At 47.5% G+C, this 20,121-nt stretch overlaps 6 protein-coding genes across 6 annotated transcripts; 3 read left to right on the plus strand and 3 right to left on the minus strand.

Moving 5' to 3' along the window:
* Positions 1-2,886: 2,886 nt before the first annotated feature.
* Positions 2,887-3,942, plus strand: FMAN_10896 (uncharacterized protein; the record flags this gene model as incomplete). Its single annotated transcript, XM_041833639.1, has 2 exons — positions 2,887-3,144; positions 3,193-3,942. 2 exons carry the CDS (start codon positions 2,887-2,889, stop codon positions 3,940-3,942), a joined length of 1,008 nt encoding a protein of 335 aa, XP_041683982.1.
* Positions 3,943-4,830: 888 nt separating this feature from the next.
* FMAN_10897 (uncharacterized protein) lies at positions 4,831-8,367 on the plus strand (the record flags this gene model as incomplete). The annotated part of the gene is made up of 1 exon (XM_041833640.1): positions 4,831-8,367. One exon carries the CDS (start codon positions 4,831-4,833, stop codon positions 8,365-8,367), a length of 3,537 nt encoding a protein of 1,178 aa, XP_041683983.1.
* Positions 8,368-8,574: 207 nt separating this feature from the next.
* FMAN_10898 (uncharacterized protein) lies at positions 8,575-12,698 on the minus strand (the record flags this gene model as incomplete). Its single annotated transcript, XM_041833641.1, has 4 exons — positions 8,575-10,995; positions 11,052-11,473; positions 11,526-12,095; positions 12,149-12,698. The coding sequence occupies 4 exons, from the start codon at positions 12,696-12,698 to the stop codon at positions 8,575-8,577; spliced, it is 3,963 nt and encodes a 1,320-aa protein (XP_041683984.1).
* A 1,056-nt stretch (positions 12,699-13,754) lies between these two features.
* Positions 13,755-15,392, minus strand: FMAN_10899 (uncharacterized protein; the record flags this gene model as incomplete). Its single annotated transcript, XM_041833643.1, has 2 exons — positions 13,755-14,966; positions 15,033-15,392. The coding sequence occupies 2 exons, from the start codon at positions 15,390-15,392 to the stop codon at positions 13,755-13,757; spliced, it is 1,572 nt and encodes a 523-aa protein (XP_041683985.1).
* Positions 15,393-16,373: 981 nt separating this feature from the next.
* FMAN_10900 (related to aromatic amino acid aminotransferase and related proteins) lies at positions 16,374-17,750 on the minus strand (the record flags this gene model as incomplete). Its single annotated transcript, XM_041833644.1, has 1 exon — positions 16,374-17,750. One exon carries the CDS (start codon positions 17,748-17,750, stop codon positions 16,374-16,376), a length of 1,377 nt encoding a protein of 458 aa, XP_041683986.1.
* Positions 17,751-18,443: 693 nt separating this feature from the next.
* FMAN_10901 (putative Mitochondrial 2-methylisocitrate lyase) lies at positions 18,444-20,077 on the plus strand (the record flags this gene model as incomplete). Its single annotated transcript, XM_041833645.1, has 2 exons — positions 18,444-18,550; positions 18,616-20,077. The coding sequence occupies 2 exons, from the start codon at positions 18,444-18,446 to the stop codon at positions 20,075-20,077; spliced, it is 1,569 nt and encodes a 522-aa protein (XP_041683987.1).
* Between the last annotated feature and the right edge of the window lie 44 nt (positions 20,078-20,121).

Here is a 20,121-nt window from a genome sequence, read left to right on the forward strand (position 1 = left end):
GCGGCGACTTAAGGCAAAGCGGTCAACATGATATATAGCTGCGGCCTTTCTAAGACTTAATTTTGGGTCATTCTGGAGGGCCTGAAGGGCAAGAATAATCTTAGCTTCATTTGGAGACTCTGGCATATTGGATTGTTGAGAAATATCTGATTGAAAAGTGATAGTGTAGGTTGAGGGATTTTTGGAGCACTCGCTTGTCTGGAGCACTCGCTTATCATGCACGTTATCAGGTTTTACTTATGTAATATTATATTGTGGGGCTCTTGCCTCTGTAAAGTTTGATTTAAGTGTAATTTTAAGGGCTTATTAATACTTTACACTTTACTCACCCTACAGCCTTTACTATACCCTAATGCAGCTTACTAAGGTGTAATAGGTTTCTTTCAAGGTTCGGGAATTAACATAGCCCCGTTGGTCATACTACTGGTAGTAGATGATGTGAGACAGCACTTACTTTCGTTGGCAGGTAGTTAGTACCTCACACAAGAACAACCCATTCGTAGTAAATGCAGAGCTTACGTTACTATTTCGTAGTTTGATAGAGCTTGTATCGGCAAGAGCGTCATGCTCGAAATCAGTCCAGGCAGGTCTATGGAGATGACCTTTTGAATAATACTGCCGTTTCTCGAATAGTGTAACTTTGAAGGAAGTACTCCAGAAAGTACTATTAGCTGTATGAGATGTCGCGCAAATGAGAAAATGGATAAACTTCCAGGTCTTCTTAAGTATAAAAGTCGCTTGAACTGTCGTTGAAATATCGAAACTACACTCACAGCTATTACTTTCTTCGCAACTTAAACCATTATAGACTACATTTATGCCTTTGCCCTTTTTATGAAAAAGAAGCACTTATTTATTTACCCCGAGTCTCACCCTCAACATGCATTTTGAAATCGCCGCTGGTATATCTCGCTCGCTATAAATGTCTCCGCTAACCGTATGGAGATCTTTACCAAGTGTACTCTAGGCTGTGATAGCTTAGACGCCTTTGTCTACACAGACTATAGCGCCTATAAAATCAATGCCAATAAAGGCTACTAAAGTACCTTAATATTAAGTATAGTCAGGTTCTGTGTAGACTGGGTCAAGAGGCGTTTACACTTCAAGTTCTCTAGGTAAAATTAGCACTGCCTAATCTACAACTCAGAAAGTGCCTATGGCTGCGTATATAATTCCTGCTGGAAGACGACCTGGAAGGAGATTTCCTGCTACTGGCGCGAGGCCCCGAATCCTAATACCAAGAAAGAGCCTATATCTTTTACTGCTGCAGTTAAGGCAACTGCAAGTGCATTCACCGCCTAAGGGCTCTTACTATACAGGACTTTATAGGAAGTTTTTATTTATTAAACTCTTTTATTTATCTATCTTTTTATTACTTAAATAAAGACCTATTAGTTAAGAAGCTAAAATTATAAAGTAAATATAGAGAACTTTAATAGAACTGTTTAGTTATACTTAAAAGTATATTATTAGGTTTTAATTATATATTTAACTATTTTATACTTAAACTTAAAATTTCTAATATATTTATAATTCTTTAAAGCTCCCTTTTAACTTTAAAGTGTTATAGTATTCTCTATATAAACCTACAATTTCTGCAAATCAACTTAAGGCAGTTTGAATAAGAAAAACGCTTGCTCCCACTCGACAATGCTCTCCTGTGCCGTTAAAATTTCCAAAAGACTTAAAGCTAGCTTTAGAGCCAAGGCTGCCAACAAGGAGCTTGGCCTGCCCAGGAAAGAATATATCATCCTCTGCGCTACCAACAAAGACAGAAGCTCGAATGCAGTCTGTAAGTCCAGTGAGGTTATATCGTTGCGATTTTAAGAGCTAAGTGTAGGGACTATTCTTATTGAAAGCCCAGAGACCTTGCTGAATAGCCCATCGTATTGATGCTGGAGTTAACGGGTTTTGCAGAAGCTGTCTCGTCATACAGTCCAGGACAGTTGCATCGTGATTTTCGAATAGTCTTTGGAAAGACGCTTCTTGACAATCTTACACCACAGATGCGAAGTCATACACACCATCTACAGCAAATACTGCGGCAAGGCGGTGTTCAAAAGCTGCAGCACGTAGCGCAAGCATGCCACAAAAGGAATACCCTAAAAGACCAGTGCTCTTTAACCCATTTTCTGGATGGGTCAGAAGATAGTCAACCACGGGTGTTACTACTTTTTCCCACCCATGAATGAAACTTAAGTCTTGCTTTCGCCTTACGGTTGGTTGGCCAGGTCCTTTGTACGTAATGACGTTCATTCCGCGTTAGACAATAGCCTTGCCCATAACGTGGAGCATCTCTTACTGGCCTCCATTATAGCCGTTGCCTAGAATGATTGTCGGTTGCGCTTCCTTTTTGTTACTGCTGTAGAAAATGGCAGGAATTTAAAACTCACTATTAGTAAAAGCTAGAAATAAGTTTAAAATAAAAAAAAAAAAAATATATAGCTATAGTAATATTTATATTTACATTTATATAAATAGAGATTTTATTAAAATCCTTCTTAAGAGGCTTTTATAAGTATTATTTTTAACCTTATATTAAAAAAATACTTTATAATAAAATAAATAAATAAAGTAATATATTATATAATATTAAATTATATAGTTTAAAAAGTTTATTATAAAGTACTTAATAGATAAAATAACTTATGTAAAATAATAAAAATAATATATTATTTAAAGTTATTTAAATAACTAATTTAATATTAAAATACTTATATCTAACTTATTAAAACTCTTATAGTAAAAGACACACTCCTTTTATGGTTTTATAGGGTTAATACTAGTTATTATATCAGCAGAGTTAGCCCCTCTATTTATATCCAGCATTAGCTCAGGTTCTATTTTATATCAAACAAGGCAAACATTAAAGAGCAACAAACCAAAATGTCATCACAAGCGGGACAAACCCCAAAACCGCTTTCTATTAAAGAGGAACAAAAACTAGGGCAGCAGAAGACGCACGCGATTGCGAGGGCGCAAAAGCAAGCAGCGATGCAACAACAAACTGCACAGCATATGGGAGCCGGGAATCAGATGGGTTACCAGCAGATGGGGATGGGCCAGCCTTATAACGACATTCCCGCCACTGATCCAAGCGACATAGATATTCTCACTGGAAGAGGAGTCAATGTACCGGACTTTGTAAAATTTCTGTGTACTTGCTGAGACGGTGACTTATCTACTCTCGAGTCAATTGTTACCTCTCAAACCCGCTCGCCACTGTTCCTTCACCATGGCATGCTTGATGCCATAAAAAACGGCAAAGTCGAAATTGTACGCTATCTTCTGCAGTCTGGAACACCGATTTCGCGAAAAGTCCCAGAGACTATCCTCAGAGCCCCAGCGGATCAACAAGTTGCTTTATTTCAGCTTCTCACTGAAAATGGCTGGACAGTCAATTCGCTAGAGCGTCTCCTCCCAAGACTCATTCAAACAAACAACGAACCTTTGCTTGACTGGTTCCTGGAGCATGGCGCAGATCCGAACATTGGCGGTCCCGAAGGAGATCCAGTCCAAGCTCTTAGATTAGCAGCCTCACAGGGGACAGTTAAATTAGTGCAGAAGCTTCTCAATGGCGGAGCCAAGATGACCAGCAACGGATTGGGGTTATTCTATGCTCCAGGTGCTTGTCCAGCCGGTTTTATTCCCCACACTGGACTTGTTCAACCCAGTGCTGAGTTTGACAAGTCTAGAATACCCATTATGGCACTGTTAATAGAAAATGGCGCTGGTGTTAATGGCAAACTTGAGACAAAGCACATGACAGCGCAATACCCCATTGTAAATGCTGTTATGGCCGGTGCTTTTGAGAGAGTCAAGTGGCTGTTGAGCCAAGGCGCTGATCCTGATTTGCAGGGCCAGTACGGCAGTGCCAGAGACTACGCCAAGTTTAGGTCGAGCGATGAAATGAAACAGGTACTAGGAGTGAGTGTTACATAGGACCCCATTAGGATCGGGAGTTAAATTACAATGTGGATCTACTTTATGTCGATTGTTTGGAAACCTGCTCATGCATGCATGAATCTGCTGACAGGATTGAGGAATCACAGATTGCAATCTTGCGTTATTGCGCAGCCCAAATGTCAGCCTTGATCTGTTTAAAATTAGCAAGGATAGTTCAGGGATGGGACGGATAGCTCATGGGCCGGCCTAGCCGGTAGGATTCTCTAGCCTTCACTCTGTAATCTCTGGGGCTAGGGGCCAGGCTTAGGTGAGACGGCAGTTATTTAGCGGATCATAACACGATGAGCGATTTCAATGCCAGTATCTATTTACCAGCTTGCTCTTTTACATAAAGACGAGATTTGTATTTTTAATTTATTTTAGATGACATACTTATTATTACATAGAGAAACGGAGTTTGTCAAACTTAAGGCAATCGTGATGTCTTATTTAGGCGACGGAACAAACTTTCTGTTGTATTTACTTGTTTATCGTTTATTGCGAGGTTCAAGGATATTTCTGAAACACGGAAGGATCCGCTAATGTCGGCAGGCTTCAGGGGTTTTGCTCACTATAACCAATGAACGCCATTGATTCTAACGCGCTGATAGCTTGGAGGAAGCGTTAATTATAGCAAGCGTAAGCACTAATGCTTAAGGGATTAGGGCTGTACCTGTGTCACTGTAACCTCATTCACGTCAACCCTGGGAAGCAATGGAAGGGCATATTCCGATCAACCAAGCTGTGCCAGCACAGAGTCGATATATAGAATGCTTTGTGCGCGACGCCTTGATCCAGCGTTCATTTGTTAGAGCCTCTGAGTTTCTTTCACACTCTAGTTTGGTATAGTCCTCCCTTTTCTCTCCGTCATTCGTTTACGCCGAGATGCGTGCCACGTTCTTTGCCCTGGCGGCGCTGCCATTCTGTGCAATTGCTCAAGATCCGGTTCCTGAAGCCGCGCCCACTACTACCACCACTACCTCTGAAGCTTTCATTCCACCAGTGATTGATACGTCCACCGACATTCCTGTTGACCTTAACCCTACTACTACCAATGCTATCGTTGTGCCTCAGTCGACCTCGGAAGCAATTAAAGAGAACCCGCAGCTGACCACTCAACCTGTTCCTGGTATTCAAGATACGACAACGTCCCAAGATGTTATCCAGGCTCCTACTTCACAAGCGCCACCTGTTGTCCAAGATACAACTACAGGCCCTGCGCCTGTCATTGACACCTCTCAGCCCCTCCTACAGGAGGGTACGACTCAACCTAATGCTCAAGACACGACCACTGGACAGCCTATCATCGAGGATACGACCTCACAACAGGTACCCCCTGTCCGAGATACAACAACGGAGCTGCCGCCTCCAATTACGACCAGCACATGGCTCCCTGTAGCTGATACCACCAACCAGCCCATCATCGAGACCCCCGGTTCCTCACAAGAGCCTGTTGCTCAGGAAACCACTACGGACGTGCAATTGCCCGCTGTGCCTACAACAACATCGGATGCTGTTCTTGGTGTAACCACCGAGACCAACAACCCTCTCCCAGATACCACGACTCAACAACAGCCAATCATTGAGAGTACCACGACTGGCATCCCGACTGCTGAGACAACCACTGCTCACGTACCCATACAAGATACTACAACAACAGCTGCTGAGCAGCCTGCTCAGACCACTACGCAGCACCAGGAGCCTGAGCCTACCTCCGATGAGTCCAAGCCAACTAGTAAGGATGACGGCGAGCCTGGCATCACCCAGCCCCCAGCCCAAACAACGGTCGCTCCTGAGGTGGCCACGTCGGCCGTTTCCTCCGTCTCTTCGCAGGTCGCCGCCCTTATCCCCGTCATCAACAAATGGACTGAGGACCCTGAATCTCTCACCGATGAGACTAACAAGGAGGTCGAGGACACTCACGACGACATCATCGCTGTTATCGTGTCTCTGGGCGGCAAACCCGATGTTGGCTGCAACAAGAAACGCGGCCTGCTTGGACCTATTAGTGATGTCATCAACAAGCTCGCTTGTATGGCGCAGGATCTTACCAACATCTCGGGCAGCATCATTGCTGGTAACGTGCCTGCCGTCACCAGTGTTGTTCCTCAAGTACAGAGCCAGAACGACGATCTGACTGAGGAAGATGAGGAGAATCAGAGCCAAGAGGAGCAAAGTAAGGAAGAGTCCACCAAGCAAGAGGAGACGACAAAGAGGGAATCTACTACAGAGGCTCCTACAACCACCGAAGCCCCTACGTCAACGGAGGAGTCTACTACCACTGAAGCCACCACCACGACTACTGGGCTTCAAGTACCTTGTGGTGCCGATACTTGCGGTGGTGGTGGTGGTGGTGGTTCTTGTCCTATTGGGTCTGGAGGGTCTAAAGGAGGACAGATGGGTAGCGCGGCTGGCGAAGTCAACTGCAATGACCTCCCAACGACTACTATTGATGGATCCCTCCCTACAGATCCTTCCAAGCCCATTGACTTCGGTGAGGATCCCTTTACTGCTCCTACTGCCCGCGCCGAGTCTTTATCCTCACCGTCCAAGCGTGATATGGAGCTAGGAGCTCGAGCATTCAACGATGACATGTCTCCCAATCCCTTCTATGTTGCCTCCCTCACGCCCCTTTGGGTCGATCAGACTGGAGCCACAGCTGGACACTGGTTTGGCGCTCCCCCTTTCGCTGGTAAAGGCTCTGCTGGAGTCAACGGCATCTATGGCTGCACGTCGGTCATTGTCGTGTCTGACTTGGGTGTCTATGTGTCTCACATCTGGGAGAACCCTGTCTTTATCGACAGTTTCGGGAACCCAACGCCTGATGCAGATTTCCAGGCAACTACTTTCAACGCGCTTCGTGATGGTACTATCGACGCCAATGCCGAAAGCATTGCTGGTTATGTTGGTACCGACGAGCTCCCCGGCGTGCTGCATTCCATCTTCCACCCCAGGGTTTTCGTTGTAACTCCTTTCGCCACCGACTATGATCGTAGCATTGGCGTCACCACTGCTCTGCGCTACGAGGCGCGTGCAAACTACTTGGCGACTGCAGTCTCGGGTATTGTTCCTGGATCTGATTATACCGTTCTTGGTTACACACGAGTTGGTGAAGTAGAATCCAAGGAGCAGTACGGAACGTGGGGTCGCGCCATCGTTGAGTATGATATGCTTGAGGAAATCGTCTTTGGCTCGGATGGCGACATAACGGGCCAATTCATGGGTCGATGGAGACTCTGGGTCGAGGACCAGCTTGTCACTTCACACAAGTTCCTCGTCTTCCCTGATCCTGTTGCCCTTCCTGAGACAACACCTGCTGCTACCCCTGCTGCGGGTCTTCAGAAGCGTGCCGACGAGGAGGCTGCCAGCAAGTGCTTGGTCCGCGGTGGCTCCACTGGTGCCACTTCAGCCGGTCCCACTTCTACAGACAAAGCTGCTACTACGGCTGATGCCACTTCTACTGCCGAGACTTCAGAAGCCCCTACTACAGATGAGAGGACTCCTGGGGCTACTGGAACAACCACTGCCGAAGAGAAGACCACCGAGGCTGCAGGAACAACCACTAGTGAGGACAAGACCGGAGAGGCTACTACAACTCAGCCTGAGCCTGCCTTAACAACCTCTACCCCAAGCACCTTCATCACTACGACTAGAGCCTCGTCCGAAGCCATCACATCCGATGTCACGTCTGATGCAGCAACAACTAGTGAGGAAGTTCGCACTTACTACCCTTGCGTGATCTATGGCGGACCTCGTGTCGACAAGCCATACTGTCAATGCAGCACCACAGTCTCTGGGAAGCAATACGTCACTTCAGCCTCCCTGATAGACAACAGCTGCGAGGACTACACTTCGTATCCGTCCCCAGTCGTCCCCGTAACCGAGGCCCCAGCGACCCAAGCCCCAGTGCAAACTCCCTTCACTGAGACCAACGACGGCACCGTTCTGGTCTACTCAGCTTACACCCTCGAGTACTTCATGGCGTATACCGTCCACGTCACAGCAACGCGTGGCTATGGTGTGCCATCGACCGTTTCTACACCTGTACCTACTCAAACTGCTGTTGACAACGACGGCAGCGGCCAGTGTGGAACAGCCGATAGCTTGTCAAAGAAGGGACTGGGTGAGGCTTGTGATCGAGCTATCAATGAGTTCGATGCCGATACTGTGTATAAAGGCTACACGACGCGATACAGCCGGTCCAACAAGGGTATTCTGATGGCTGCCTCGTTTGGTCAAGCTGCTTGTATCGCTAAGTTTGAGTGCGATGACTACGGTATTGGAATGAAGGGCAGCGATATCATTGCAGCTCGTGAGAATGCTAAGACGAACGATGGTATTTGGATTTGTGGACATATCCGCCTGTCCAACTCGTGCAGTGTCATCATGGACTACTGTACAAACTGTAAGAACAGCGGTTAGGTTCTTATTCTTTGGGCAGATAACATTGCGACCATTTCTCTTCCTACATGACTTTGAGTTTCTTAATAACGCTTTGCATTAAGCTTTTACACAAGACTGTTCATAATGTTCTGCAAGAAGAGAACGACTTATAAGTATCCTAATCATAAAAGCCGATAACATATATCATGCTGAACAAAGGCTCAGCAGCTCTGCCTGTATCAAATTCTAGTTACTCGTCTCTTGAGCCAACCTGAATTGGCTCACGAATCTTCTTTCAGCGGCATTCCTTTCCGTAGACGTGATCTTTCCTTGCTGGACATCACCCCAGGCGCCGCCTCCAGGGGTATCAATCACGAACCAATCGCCCGCCTCAACTTTGAAGTCTTTGCGGCCGCCAACTCGGCACCATCGGCCGGCTTCACCACCCTTGACGATGTAGTTCACACCTGGCTTTCCAGCTTCGCCACCCTTCATGCCATATGGCCTAGTCACACGCCTCTCACTGACAACAGAACAGCCCATGTCACGACCAAACTCGTAAATCCGGCGAATGCCATTGCCACCGTTCCACTGACCCTTACCACCAGAATCTTCTCGTATACTGAATTCGCGTAGGACTATAGGATATCGCTTCTCTATGATCTCTGGATCGCAGATTTTGGTGTTGGTCATGTGGACATGTACGCCGCTTGTGCCGTGCCACCCTGGACCAGCACCGCTCCCGCCGCATATAGTCTCACAAAAGCCAAATCCTGTGCCTGGTATCAAATCTCCAGTTGCAGTGTCTATATTGCCATCGATACCAAAGGAAACAACATTGCAGTCTCCTTGACTGGCCGCAGATGCTGCAAATGCCTTGATAAGCACATCTGTCACTCTCTGTGATGTGATAGGATTGCCAGCACACACGGCAGCCTCAGGTGATGGGTTAAGAATGCTACCCTCTGGAATTGTGAATGTCAGAGGGCGTAGACAACCTTCGTTCAGAGGGATGTCCTGGTTTATGAGGCAGCGCATGACGTAAAGAGTCGCGCTTCGTGTGATGGCCTGAGGTGCGTTGAAGGAGTGGTATCCTTGCTCACCGGTACCAGTCCAATCAAGGTGTGCTGACGCTGTGTCGGGATCAATAGTGATGGTGAGCTGGATAGGCGTGCCATCATCCATGTGATCGAGTGCAAATAGAGGCTTTCCTCCAGTTTCTTTATACGTGCGCAAAAGGAAGTCTCGTACACATGCCTCGGCATTGTCGGTAATAGCGTGCATATTGAAGTGGACATTTTCAAGACCATGTTCTGCTATCAGTTCAGACACTAGGGAAGCGCCCTTTGCGTTCGCTGACACTTGAGCCTTCAAGTCGTTGATGTTATCAGCGAGCTTTCTTGTACCCGTACAGCCAGGAAGTCTAGATGGCTCCTCTAACATGATCCTCGTGATCATCTCTTCGTCAAATATGCCATCTCTAACGAGAAATTCTGACACAATCATAGCTCCCTCTTCGTACAGGCTGACACTACCAGCAGGCATAGAACCGGGAAGAATCCCTCCAATCTCTTGGTGGTGCCCTCTCGATGCGGTGTAGAAAATGATGTTATTCCCCTCGTTGTCAAAGACGGGCGTGATACAAGTGATGTCCGGCAAGTGTGTTCCACCCGAGACCGGGTGATTCGCAACAAGCACGTCTCCAGGTCGGAGCTGTCCTGTGTATTTATTGTGCTGATACATGACAGCCTGCTCCATGGATCCTAGATGGACGGGAACATGAGGAGCGTTGGCAACAAGACGACCATCAGGACTGAACAGGGCGCAGCTGAAGTCTAGACGCTCCTTGATGTTGACTGAGACACTCGTCTTCTGCAAAGCATGGCCCATCTGCTCCGCGATGCTCATGAAGCGGTGAGACAAGACGGTAAGCTGGACAGGATCAACTGTTTTTAGGCCAGAAACTGTTTCTCCAACACCCTTTAGCTGTCGCTGGCCCTCTAGCTCAATAACAACATGGCGTTCAAGAATAATCGCCTTAGCATCAGGACTGACAATGATGGTCTGGAGGTCATCAAGGATAATAGCAGGGCCTTGAATAAGACAGCCCTTACCCAGAGAGGTGAGGAGGTACAAAGGAGCTGTGGACCAACCGCTCTGGAAATAGACTCGGACCCTGTCCGAGATTTTGTCTTTTGAGACACTTTCCAAGGGAGAGGCCTCCATTTGCTTCTCAAGGTTGAAGCCTGGCTCCACAGAAGGACTCTGTGCCGTGGCCCGTACTCTCACATTCTCAACAAGAATATCACGACCGGACATTATAAAAGAGAATTGTCTCTTGTGTTCGTTTGTGAAAGCCTCAGACCATGTTCCCTGATTGGGACGTGCAATCATAAAGGTCGTGTCAGACCCTACGTATCGAAGGTTCAGAAAATGTTGAAATGTGATAGACTGGGGTGATGCGCCATCCGAAACAAGCTTCTCGACAGCTTTGAATTCCAAGTCCCTGAGTCGGGCATCAAGCTCTGTCAAAGAAGCCTCGAGGGGCAAAGAGCATGGGAGTTGAATATCATGGACAAGATCTGCCAATGCCATACCATAAGCAGACAAAATAGAGGAGTAACGATGGATCAAAATTCGATCAATGCCAAGGTTCGCTGCAATAGCCTAAGCTTTCATTAGAAATGATGTCGTTTGTGAATAAAAGAAAGTGGTCAACTTACGCAGGCGTGTTGTCCTCCAGCACCACCAAATACGGCCAGCTCATGGTCCGAGGTGCGGTACCCTTTGGCTTCAGTCAGGGATCGAATAGGTCGGCACATGGTCTCATTCGCGACTTGCAAGAACCCAAGGGCTAGTTCCTCAACTGTCTTTGTAGGAGCACCGGCAGCCGTCATATCAGCATTGACGACAGCCAACAGCTCCTCGAACGCTGCCCTACTCCCTTCGTAGTCTAGAGGCTTATTCTCATTTGGACCGAATATTTTCGGAAAATACTCAGATTGCAGGCGTCCCAAAACGAGATTGGCGTCAGTCACAGTCAGCGGCCCCCCTTTGCGATATGCAACAGGACCCGGGTGGGCACTGGCAGATTCTGGCCCAGCGAGGAAAAGACCGTTACTGTAGGATAGGATACTACCACCTCCTGTTGTAAATGAGTCAACGTTGGACTTGGCATCATCTAGTTCTTGACTGACCTGCTGCAACTGTATCCACTTCGAGCTGTGGGCTTTGAATCGTGATTCCCGCCGTAATGGACTCAAAGGTGTGCTCAAGGTGACCAGCATACCTTGAGACATCTGTACTGGTACCACCCATGTCAAATCCAATCACAGGTTTGCGGCGCTGTTGGTCGTAGCATGTACGACTGAAGCCAACCACACCGCCTGCGGGTCCAGATAGAATAGCCTTGAGGCCACTGAAGTTCTGCCAGTTGACGAGGCCACCATCGCTTTGCATAAACTCGCATCTAGCTCCATTGGAGTCTTCAAGGTTACCTACAAAGCCACTTCGGAAGCCATTGACGTAAGCTTTTGTGAGTGGCGTTAGATAGGCGTCAGCAGTGGATGAGTAGCCTCTTGAGATGGCTTTGATCATGGGAAAGATTTGTGATGAAAGGGAAACCTGCGTAAATCCTATCTCATCTGCTAGACGAGCCAGCTCTAGTTCATGGTCAGGGAATGTATACGAGTGAAGTAGCGTGATTGCCAAAGCCCGGACCCCTTGTTCAAACAGACTCCGTAGGCCCTGTCTAGCTCCCTCGATGTCTACACTAAAATGTTAGTTGACTTTGGTCAATATTTATCCTCAACGAACTTGCTTATGGGCTTAAGAACCTGGATAAACTCCCCACCAACCCCTCTCCTGAGTCCCAGCATCTTCTTATCTGTATCGGTCAAGGCTGTCACGTCTTCAGTGGAATCGTATAACGTCACTCGCTCGTCGATCTCGAGCACTTCTTTGAATAGTGTCTCTGGTCGACGAATATTGATATCGAATAGCTTTGGTCTTGTTTGGTCACCAATCTGCAACAGATCCTTGAACCCTCGCGTCACTACCAGTGCACAAGGTGTTGAAGATCGCTCGAGTAATGCATTTGTGGCTACCGTGGTGCCCATTTTGATTGATTCAATCTCACTTGTATCAATCTTTTCGCCTCGTGGTAAGGTCTTACCCGTGGCGGCTTCGAGAATACGACGGATGCCTTCTATGGGAGCATCGGCGTAGTTTGTTGGGTCATTGCTGAGAAGCTTGACAAGGATATCCGGTTTCCCTGGGGCTATGCCGAGACAGTCCGTGAATGTTCCTCCGCGATCTATGGCGATGCGGATCTTTGACGCTGGCGATGTTGACTCGTTAATAAAGGGCATTTTGCAGTATTTAGCTTAGTAGCTGAAATGACTTTAGAAACAGACAAGTAAAATTGGAAGACTGGCAAGTCGAGGAGACTAGATGTTGTGAAAAGGAATATCTTATAAATAACTTCCCATGATAGTTTTCACGACACTATTTGCAGCAAGCTCAAGAACTGGAAAAGATATCTCAAATTGACCTAGGACATTTCCACTCGGTGCCTATGTCCGTAGCCGTATTTGCCAATGAGTCAATGCAATGTTACCCAATCCGTTATCGTAGACTGCGGGGTTCATTTGCCTCTGTCTGTACTATCGGACAATGGGCGGCGACAAAAGTGCGATGGCTGCCCCCGCATTCCAGATATGGATAACAAAATGTAGCCCGATCGGAGTCGTTGTCCGAAACCTGGTGGCGGCATGTGTCACAAGACTATCAACGCTGACTCGCGTTGCGACAAGGCAGAGCGACAGTGCAAATGCGGCATGTTGCGGTGAGCTAAACAAAGATAGCAAGCATTTTGACGTCGAAGTATCTGCGTAAAACAGGTTGTATTGGTTTCATGATGTCTTCATGGTCGATTGACAGTACGTTAACTGGGAGGCGATAGGTCTTTCTCTCAAATCAAACCATAACCCGAAGCTTTGACACAGCTGTTGTGACAAGTACTCTACAAAAGGGTTACAGATCGGCTCAATATCTTTGCATGTCCCTCCGAGCGAACGGGTCATATGCGTATAAGCTACTGGTCTACAAGGGCCAACCAGAATGGTAACATGGGGTTCCCATTGTACAAAGTTGACAGAAGTGGACTCTAGCTGTGCCTAGTGGAAAATATTACCCATTAAGTCGGTACCCAATAGCATCAACAAGCAAGATTTTAGTTGAAAGTACAGCATTTACGCGTTGAATCATGTATTGACATGCGCAGAATTGTATTAGCGATACTCTAAACGATACATTTCTGTGGTATAGCTAACTGTAATACAAGGACAAACAGACTGCAAAAGTACGACAAGTCCATGGAAATAAACTCAACGTGACCTAGGATGTTCCTCAGACAATATCACAAGCTACCAAACATAGCGGAAATGAATGTTCTGCTTATCTATGAGATCACGAAAATCTGTGTCAACATGCACAGCAGCGCTGGACTCGTTGTCCACGGCATCCCTTCGCCGATTTTCCCACCAGCAGTACGACCCGTAGAAGATCATGATAATCATTGCCAACCCATAACTGCAAAGAATGGCGCCCATTCCAAGTGGGTAGAGAGGCGCCTGATCTGCCTTGAAAAACTGAGGCCCAATAATGTTGGACACGCAGTATGCGATGAAGACGAGAGCATTGACTGTAACCTTCTTGGTGTGGCCTGCAGTGTTCGCCGAGTTGATACCGAGAGCCACGACATACGGTCCGAAATAAAAGTAAGACATGTACAAAGCCGCAAGACGATTATTGAAGTCCTCTGTCGGGAGAGTATATAGGAAGACAGCTGAGATGAGGCCGACTACAATACCAAGCAAGACCCAGGCAGTGCGGCACTGCTTCTTGGGCAAGTACTTTGCGCACAAGAAAACGCCGCCATTGCATAAATATGACGAGATGGTCTGAATGATACCCGTTGGCATCATGAGCAGTGTGGACCGTTGCGGTGTATAGCCGAGACCCTGAACGACAAGAGGTGCAAAGTTAGTCAGACCGCCATTGGGAATGGAGATGACGATGTTGAACATGAACATGAGCCATGTCTTAGGATCCAAGAAGGCCTCAATCATCTGATCCTTCTTGAACGTCTTGTTTTCGACGCCTGTCTGGTCGGCACGCAGGTGATCAATCACAATGGCCTTCTCACGCTCGGTGACGAACTTGGCTTTGACAGGGCTGTCGGGTAGAAAGAGACCGAGAACAAACGCCCAGACGATGGTAATACCACCGCATATCCAAAACATGGCCCTCCACTGATGCTCACCAGCCAAGAAGCCAATACCCCAGCCGATAGGGCCAGTGAAGCACACTGACAGGCCAGTGTACATGAGGCCTGTCCTAATGGGCTGCTCACTTCGTGTGTACCACATGCCGAGGATAAGAAAGTTTCCGGGGACAATTGGGGCTTCGAGAGCACCGAGGAGGACGCGTAGAGCGATCAGCGTCGGAAAGTTATTGGCAAAGCTAGTTGCGATGAGGATACCTCCCCAGACGATCTGAACGACGAACATGAGCTTGGCGACGGGGAATCTCTGAAGAAGAGAACCGCTTGGGAGACACCAAATAAGGTAGCCAAACTATAGGGTAGAGGAGTAATATTAGTATAGAGTTCAGATAGACTACGATGCAGGGACATCACTCACATAGAAAGCACTCCCAACCCAGCTGTATCGATCACCCGTGAGATCATTATCCTTTCGGAAACCGTACAGCGCAGCAGTTGCAGTCGTGACTTTATCCATAGCTCCTAACGTGATGTTGAACCACAGAAGGGGCACCAGGCGAATGTCGAGTTTCCAGCGCAACCTAACCCATTCCATGCGGCTATAAGAATCACCATTGGCGAATTGGTCCGCATACTGAGCGGCAACATCGATGTCCTTGCCATCAGTGATTTTAGGTTCAATGACTCCGGGAGCGATGGAGGAATTGGTCTCTAACTCGTTTGGAGACATACTATGCTTTTCTTTGATCATGACGGGTGACGAAGCTGTGCAAGCCATGTAGAAAGGGACAAAATCGGAAAGAGGAGAATATGTATTAGGATGAAACTGGAGTGGCCCAGTCAAAATTGGTGAGAGGAAAGACCCTTAATATTCGTTTTGGTTGCTAGTTATAATGCAACGGTCATGCCGACAAATATGGTGGCTTGACTGGAGGAGGGGTTGCTACTGTCCATGTAAGGAGGACTCATACGTGAGTTAGGTCATATAAAATATAGTGGTGTTGATGGCTATTAGATAGACTCAGATATCAGGGTACTGGATAATACAAGCAAAGTTTATCAAGGGTGCCAAAGGCAGAGTTCATGCCGTGCCGAATTGTATCCAAGAGCAGATAATCTACGCACCAGATACTGTCGTTCGCTAGGTTAGCCGGGATAAGGCCAAACCGTGGAGGCGGGGTTATCAGTGGCATTGGCCGGCCGAAAGTGCGCTACCTTATCAGTTCCCTGGTGGAGCTAGGCACAGAAACCCACCATCGCAGTCCAAAGTCCGACAGGATATCATATGATTTGTGTGTGGCTGTCATCCATTAGCTTAGACTCATATCTCCTGTGATAGTTTAGACAACTTTGACTCGCTTGCATTAGCCATAGCATACATAAGTTGCATTAAAATAAACCCTTGTTAGCGTTCGCAGTTATGTTCCCCAGTCTTATCTTTTGTCGGGCTCAAAAGTCCGACAGCCATCTCAGCCAAGGCCTCAACCCCGACTATTCCCGGTAGTTCCGACCGCGAGGTTCTGTATTGCCTCGTCGGTGTCATCCAAATATCCCTATGCCCGGTAAGACGTAAATCATACCCACGGTCTCTATGGAGAATTTCGCACTTTGCGTCAACCAGACTTCTGGAGCGAACATAGATACTGCTTGTTATAAGAAGCATACAAGCTAGAACTTGCACTCCCGTCACAATGCTAGCTCCATTTTCGCAATTATGTCAAGAGATAACTTTTTGATAAGTTGAATCCTACACTGTATCTCATCCATCAACACTCTTAAGTCCCTTGACAAGAGTAGTTAATCTTTCAATGCCCTCATATATCTCGTTCTCGGAATGCCATGCCCAGCATAGACGAATGCCCTTACTATAAGCTTGGTCTCCTCGCTGAATACTACCCTTGTCTCCCTCGACTGCCATCATGGATCCGGATGCAAATTTGAGGCTACTTTTCTCTGAGGCCAAGGCTGAGAGCTCAGCTGATGATACAGGGAGGTCATTTGGGATAGTCACATAAACAAAGAACCCCCCAGCCACTGCCACTGTGCCGTGCGACACCCCATTTGACTGGCTGCTAGGGTCAAGCACTTCGCCGTAAGTTGTGCCCATTGAGGTTTTGAAGCCTAGGGGTTCCAAAAGATCACGGACAGCGTTTCGGAGAACATAGTACCTGGAACGATACGTTGGGATTAGCGTATCTTTGATATGTGCCTGCAGCTGTCCCGAAGAGAGCATCTCCTCAATAAATGTCGCAGTGAGGTGGCTTGGGCAGCCCCCAGACTTGTAGGCACCTAGTTCAGAGAGATATAGGGCCAACTTAGGTGTGCCTTCAACCCAACCAGTTCGCACGCCTGGGGCCACAATCTTGCTGAAAGAACCATTGCTGATGGCATTTCCCCACTCGCTCCTGGGTCCGTCATCAAGAAAACGGTCAACATCCACGATTCGTGGCGGAATTGCGCCCAACCGGCATTGGGTCTCGTCCTCATCCTCGGGCCAACGTAAGACATCGTAAACATCGTCGGTGACAACTAGAGCATCAAATTCCCGAGCAAGACGGACTAGTTGGTGGCGGCGGCGAAGCGACATAGTCTTTCCACTTGGGTTAGAGAAAGTAGGCACCGCATAGATGATATGCTTGTACAACTTATATCTTGGTGAGGTTTTTAGGGAGGGAGTCGATGGTTGTGTCGGATCCTGTTCAATTTTCCTGAGTTCTCTGCGAAGAAACTCAATGTCAAGGCCTTGGTCATCCTCGGGAACACCGCGAAGCCTGCCTTCAAAGCCATTGTCTGTGAAGATGGGGCAAGCAAGGAAGTAACACGGCTCAACCATCCAAATTCTGTGCGTATACCCAGGTTCAGTGAATTTAGACAGAATATTATGCAAGCTCGCTGACGCTCCGTTCGTAACACATATACGCTCTGCTGAGATGGGCTGACTGGTAAAATAGCATGAGCTCAGCCAAGCTGCGATGCTCTGACGGAGGGGCGCATAGCCTGCATCGGGGCCGTAAATGAGAGCGCCGGCGGCCTTCTGCTCTGACTGCAAAACTTTGGAGGCTCCATTGAGAAGTTGTGGTGCTGGAAACAGCGAGGGTGAAGGCCATCCTAGCTGGAGATTGATAAAAGTCGACATATTATCCTGCGCGGTGCTGTCCTAGCCTGGACAATGAAATTGACGGTCGGAAAAGTTGCTTTTTAGAAGGCGGGTGAGGGAGAAATACGGCGATAGATTAATGATCGCAGGGATCTAAGTCCTTAGGGTTGGAGTAAATGCTGGGCATATGTGATGATAGCTAGATAATAACCTCGAATTCACCGAGAGTAGTTGGTCATAATCATTCTTCATCGTCATCGCCATTTCGTATGATGATGTAGGGTCATATTCGACATCCATAGTGCGATGATAGCTCTCAATGTTGACAGGTACGTAGGAAGCTTGTCGGTGATGATTATCCCGATACCGTGCATGAGACCTGCTATCGGACTCAATGTGCGACGCATCGGACTTGACGACCGTACCCAATGCAAGGTCGCAACCATTTCCAGTACCCCCACTACCCAAGCCAAGACAATGTCACGAACGCAAAGATGGATGTAAGTATGCCAGCGGCAGATGTCATCTTATTGATCCTTAAATTTTCCTAATTAGATCTAAATTCTTTAAATAACTCCAAAATATTGTGTTTCTCTTAAAAAGGCTCATTGCATCCCACTGATAGCCGTTTTATCTGTGATTTAATTCATCTTAGTGGAAACTCCGAGGCATACTCGACGTCTCCTTGCCGCCTAACGAGTTACTTATCATTATTACCTCATTATTACCAAGATGCCTCAACTGAAGATATCGCTCGACGATGAACAGCATACCTTTGAGGCTGATATCGCTGCTATTGAAAAGCAATGGAATTCTCCCCGTCAAGCGCATTTGAAACGGTTAGTCTACGTATATTGAAGTATATCAACATCTTGTTTATACTGACTTGCAACACCGTATACAGGCCGTACACTGCTCGTGATATTGCTGCCCTCAGAAATTCTATAGATGCTACATCGCCCCTCTCATCGATGCAAGCTATCAAGCTCTGGGCCCAACTGCGTGACCACCAAAAGAATGGCACAGCAGAACTAACATTTGGAACCACGGATCCAACCGTAGTTTCCCAGATGGCCAAGACACAGCGGACGGTCTATGTCTCAGGTGCCCTTTGCGGCTTCTCCGAGGTAGCCATCCCAGGAATGGACCATGCCGATTATCCTTGGGACACTGTTCCCAAGGTTGTCAGCAAGATTGTCAAGTCGCAACTATGGCACGAACAACGGCAACGCCAGTTTCGCTTGTGTCACCCTAAAGAGAAGAGAGACGCACTTGAGAACTGGGACTACCTTGCTCCAATCATTGCAGATGGCGACATGGGCTTCGGCAGCTTGACTAGTACGATGAAGATGGCTAAGGAGTTCGTCGACGCAGGGGTCGCAATGATACACATTGATGACCTGGCCATCGGAATGAAAAAGTTTACCGTCGGTCAAGGACGTACCATTGTCCCATTCAGTGAGTATATAGATCGCCTGCGAACTGTCCGTATGCAGTTTGATATCATGGGGGCCGAAACCTTGCTCTTGTGTCGCTGCGATACCGACCATGCAGAATTCATCACTAGCGTCATCGATGAGCGAGATCATGAGTATGTCGTTGGCGCTACAGTTACCATAGAGCCCCTGAAGGACTACCTTTATAAAGCGCAGGCCCAAGGAAAAGATGTCGTGGCCGCACGTGAGGAATGGAAGTCTAAGGCCTGTCTCAAAACATATGACGAGGCAGTCCAGGCTGTAGCCTCTGAAAGTGAATTTTCAGCCTACATAGCATCCGTCAGAAACGCAAAGTTCTGTTCACTCTTAGCACGACGGCAGATTGCGGCCGATACGGTCAAGCAGGATGTCATTTTCGATTGGGAACTACCTCGCTCGGCCATAGGCCAGTACATGTTCCAGCCCTGCGTCAAGGCCATTGTTGAGCGCGCCATTGAAGCAGCTCCACTGGGCGATGTGACTTGGTCGCGCATGGACACGCCGGTATGGGAGGATATTGTCGACTTCCACTATAAGGTCCGGAAGGTGTTTCCAGATCGAATGTTTGCTTTTGGATACACGGGCCAGTTTGACTATGAAGCTGCGGGATTCTCGGCCGAACAGGTCAAGACTATCCACAAAGATCTAGCTAAGCTCGGTGTATGTTGGCAGGTCCAGCCTATATGGAGTCTGCAGGGCCTGAATATGGAGGCGGAGAAGTTTGGTAAACTCTGGGCTGAAGAGGGGATTGCAGGGTATATCCGGGACATACAAGGGCCTGCTTTATCTAAGAAACCTATGGTTGACGGATTTGAGAAGCTTGAATGGTGTGGAGGCTACTTGGCAGACGCTTTCTTTGACACCGTCGCTGGACAGTCGATTGCAAACTGAATGATAATCGGGGTACCGCTTTATGACAACCCAAGATTGTGCTT

This window comes from Fusarium mangiferae (genome assembly GCF_900044065.1).
Source record: "Fusarium mangiferae strain MRC7560 genome assembly, contig: FMAN_scaffold008, whole genome shotgun sequence".
NCBI classification, from domain to species: Eukaryota; Fungi; Ascomycota; class Sordariomycetes; order Hypocreales; family Nectriaceae; genus Fusarium; species Fusarium mangiferae.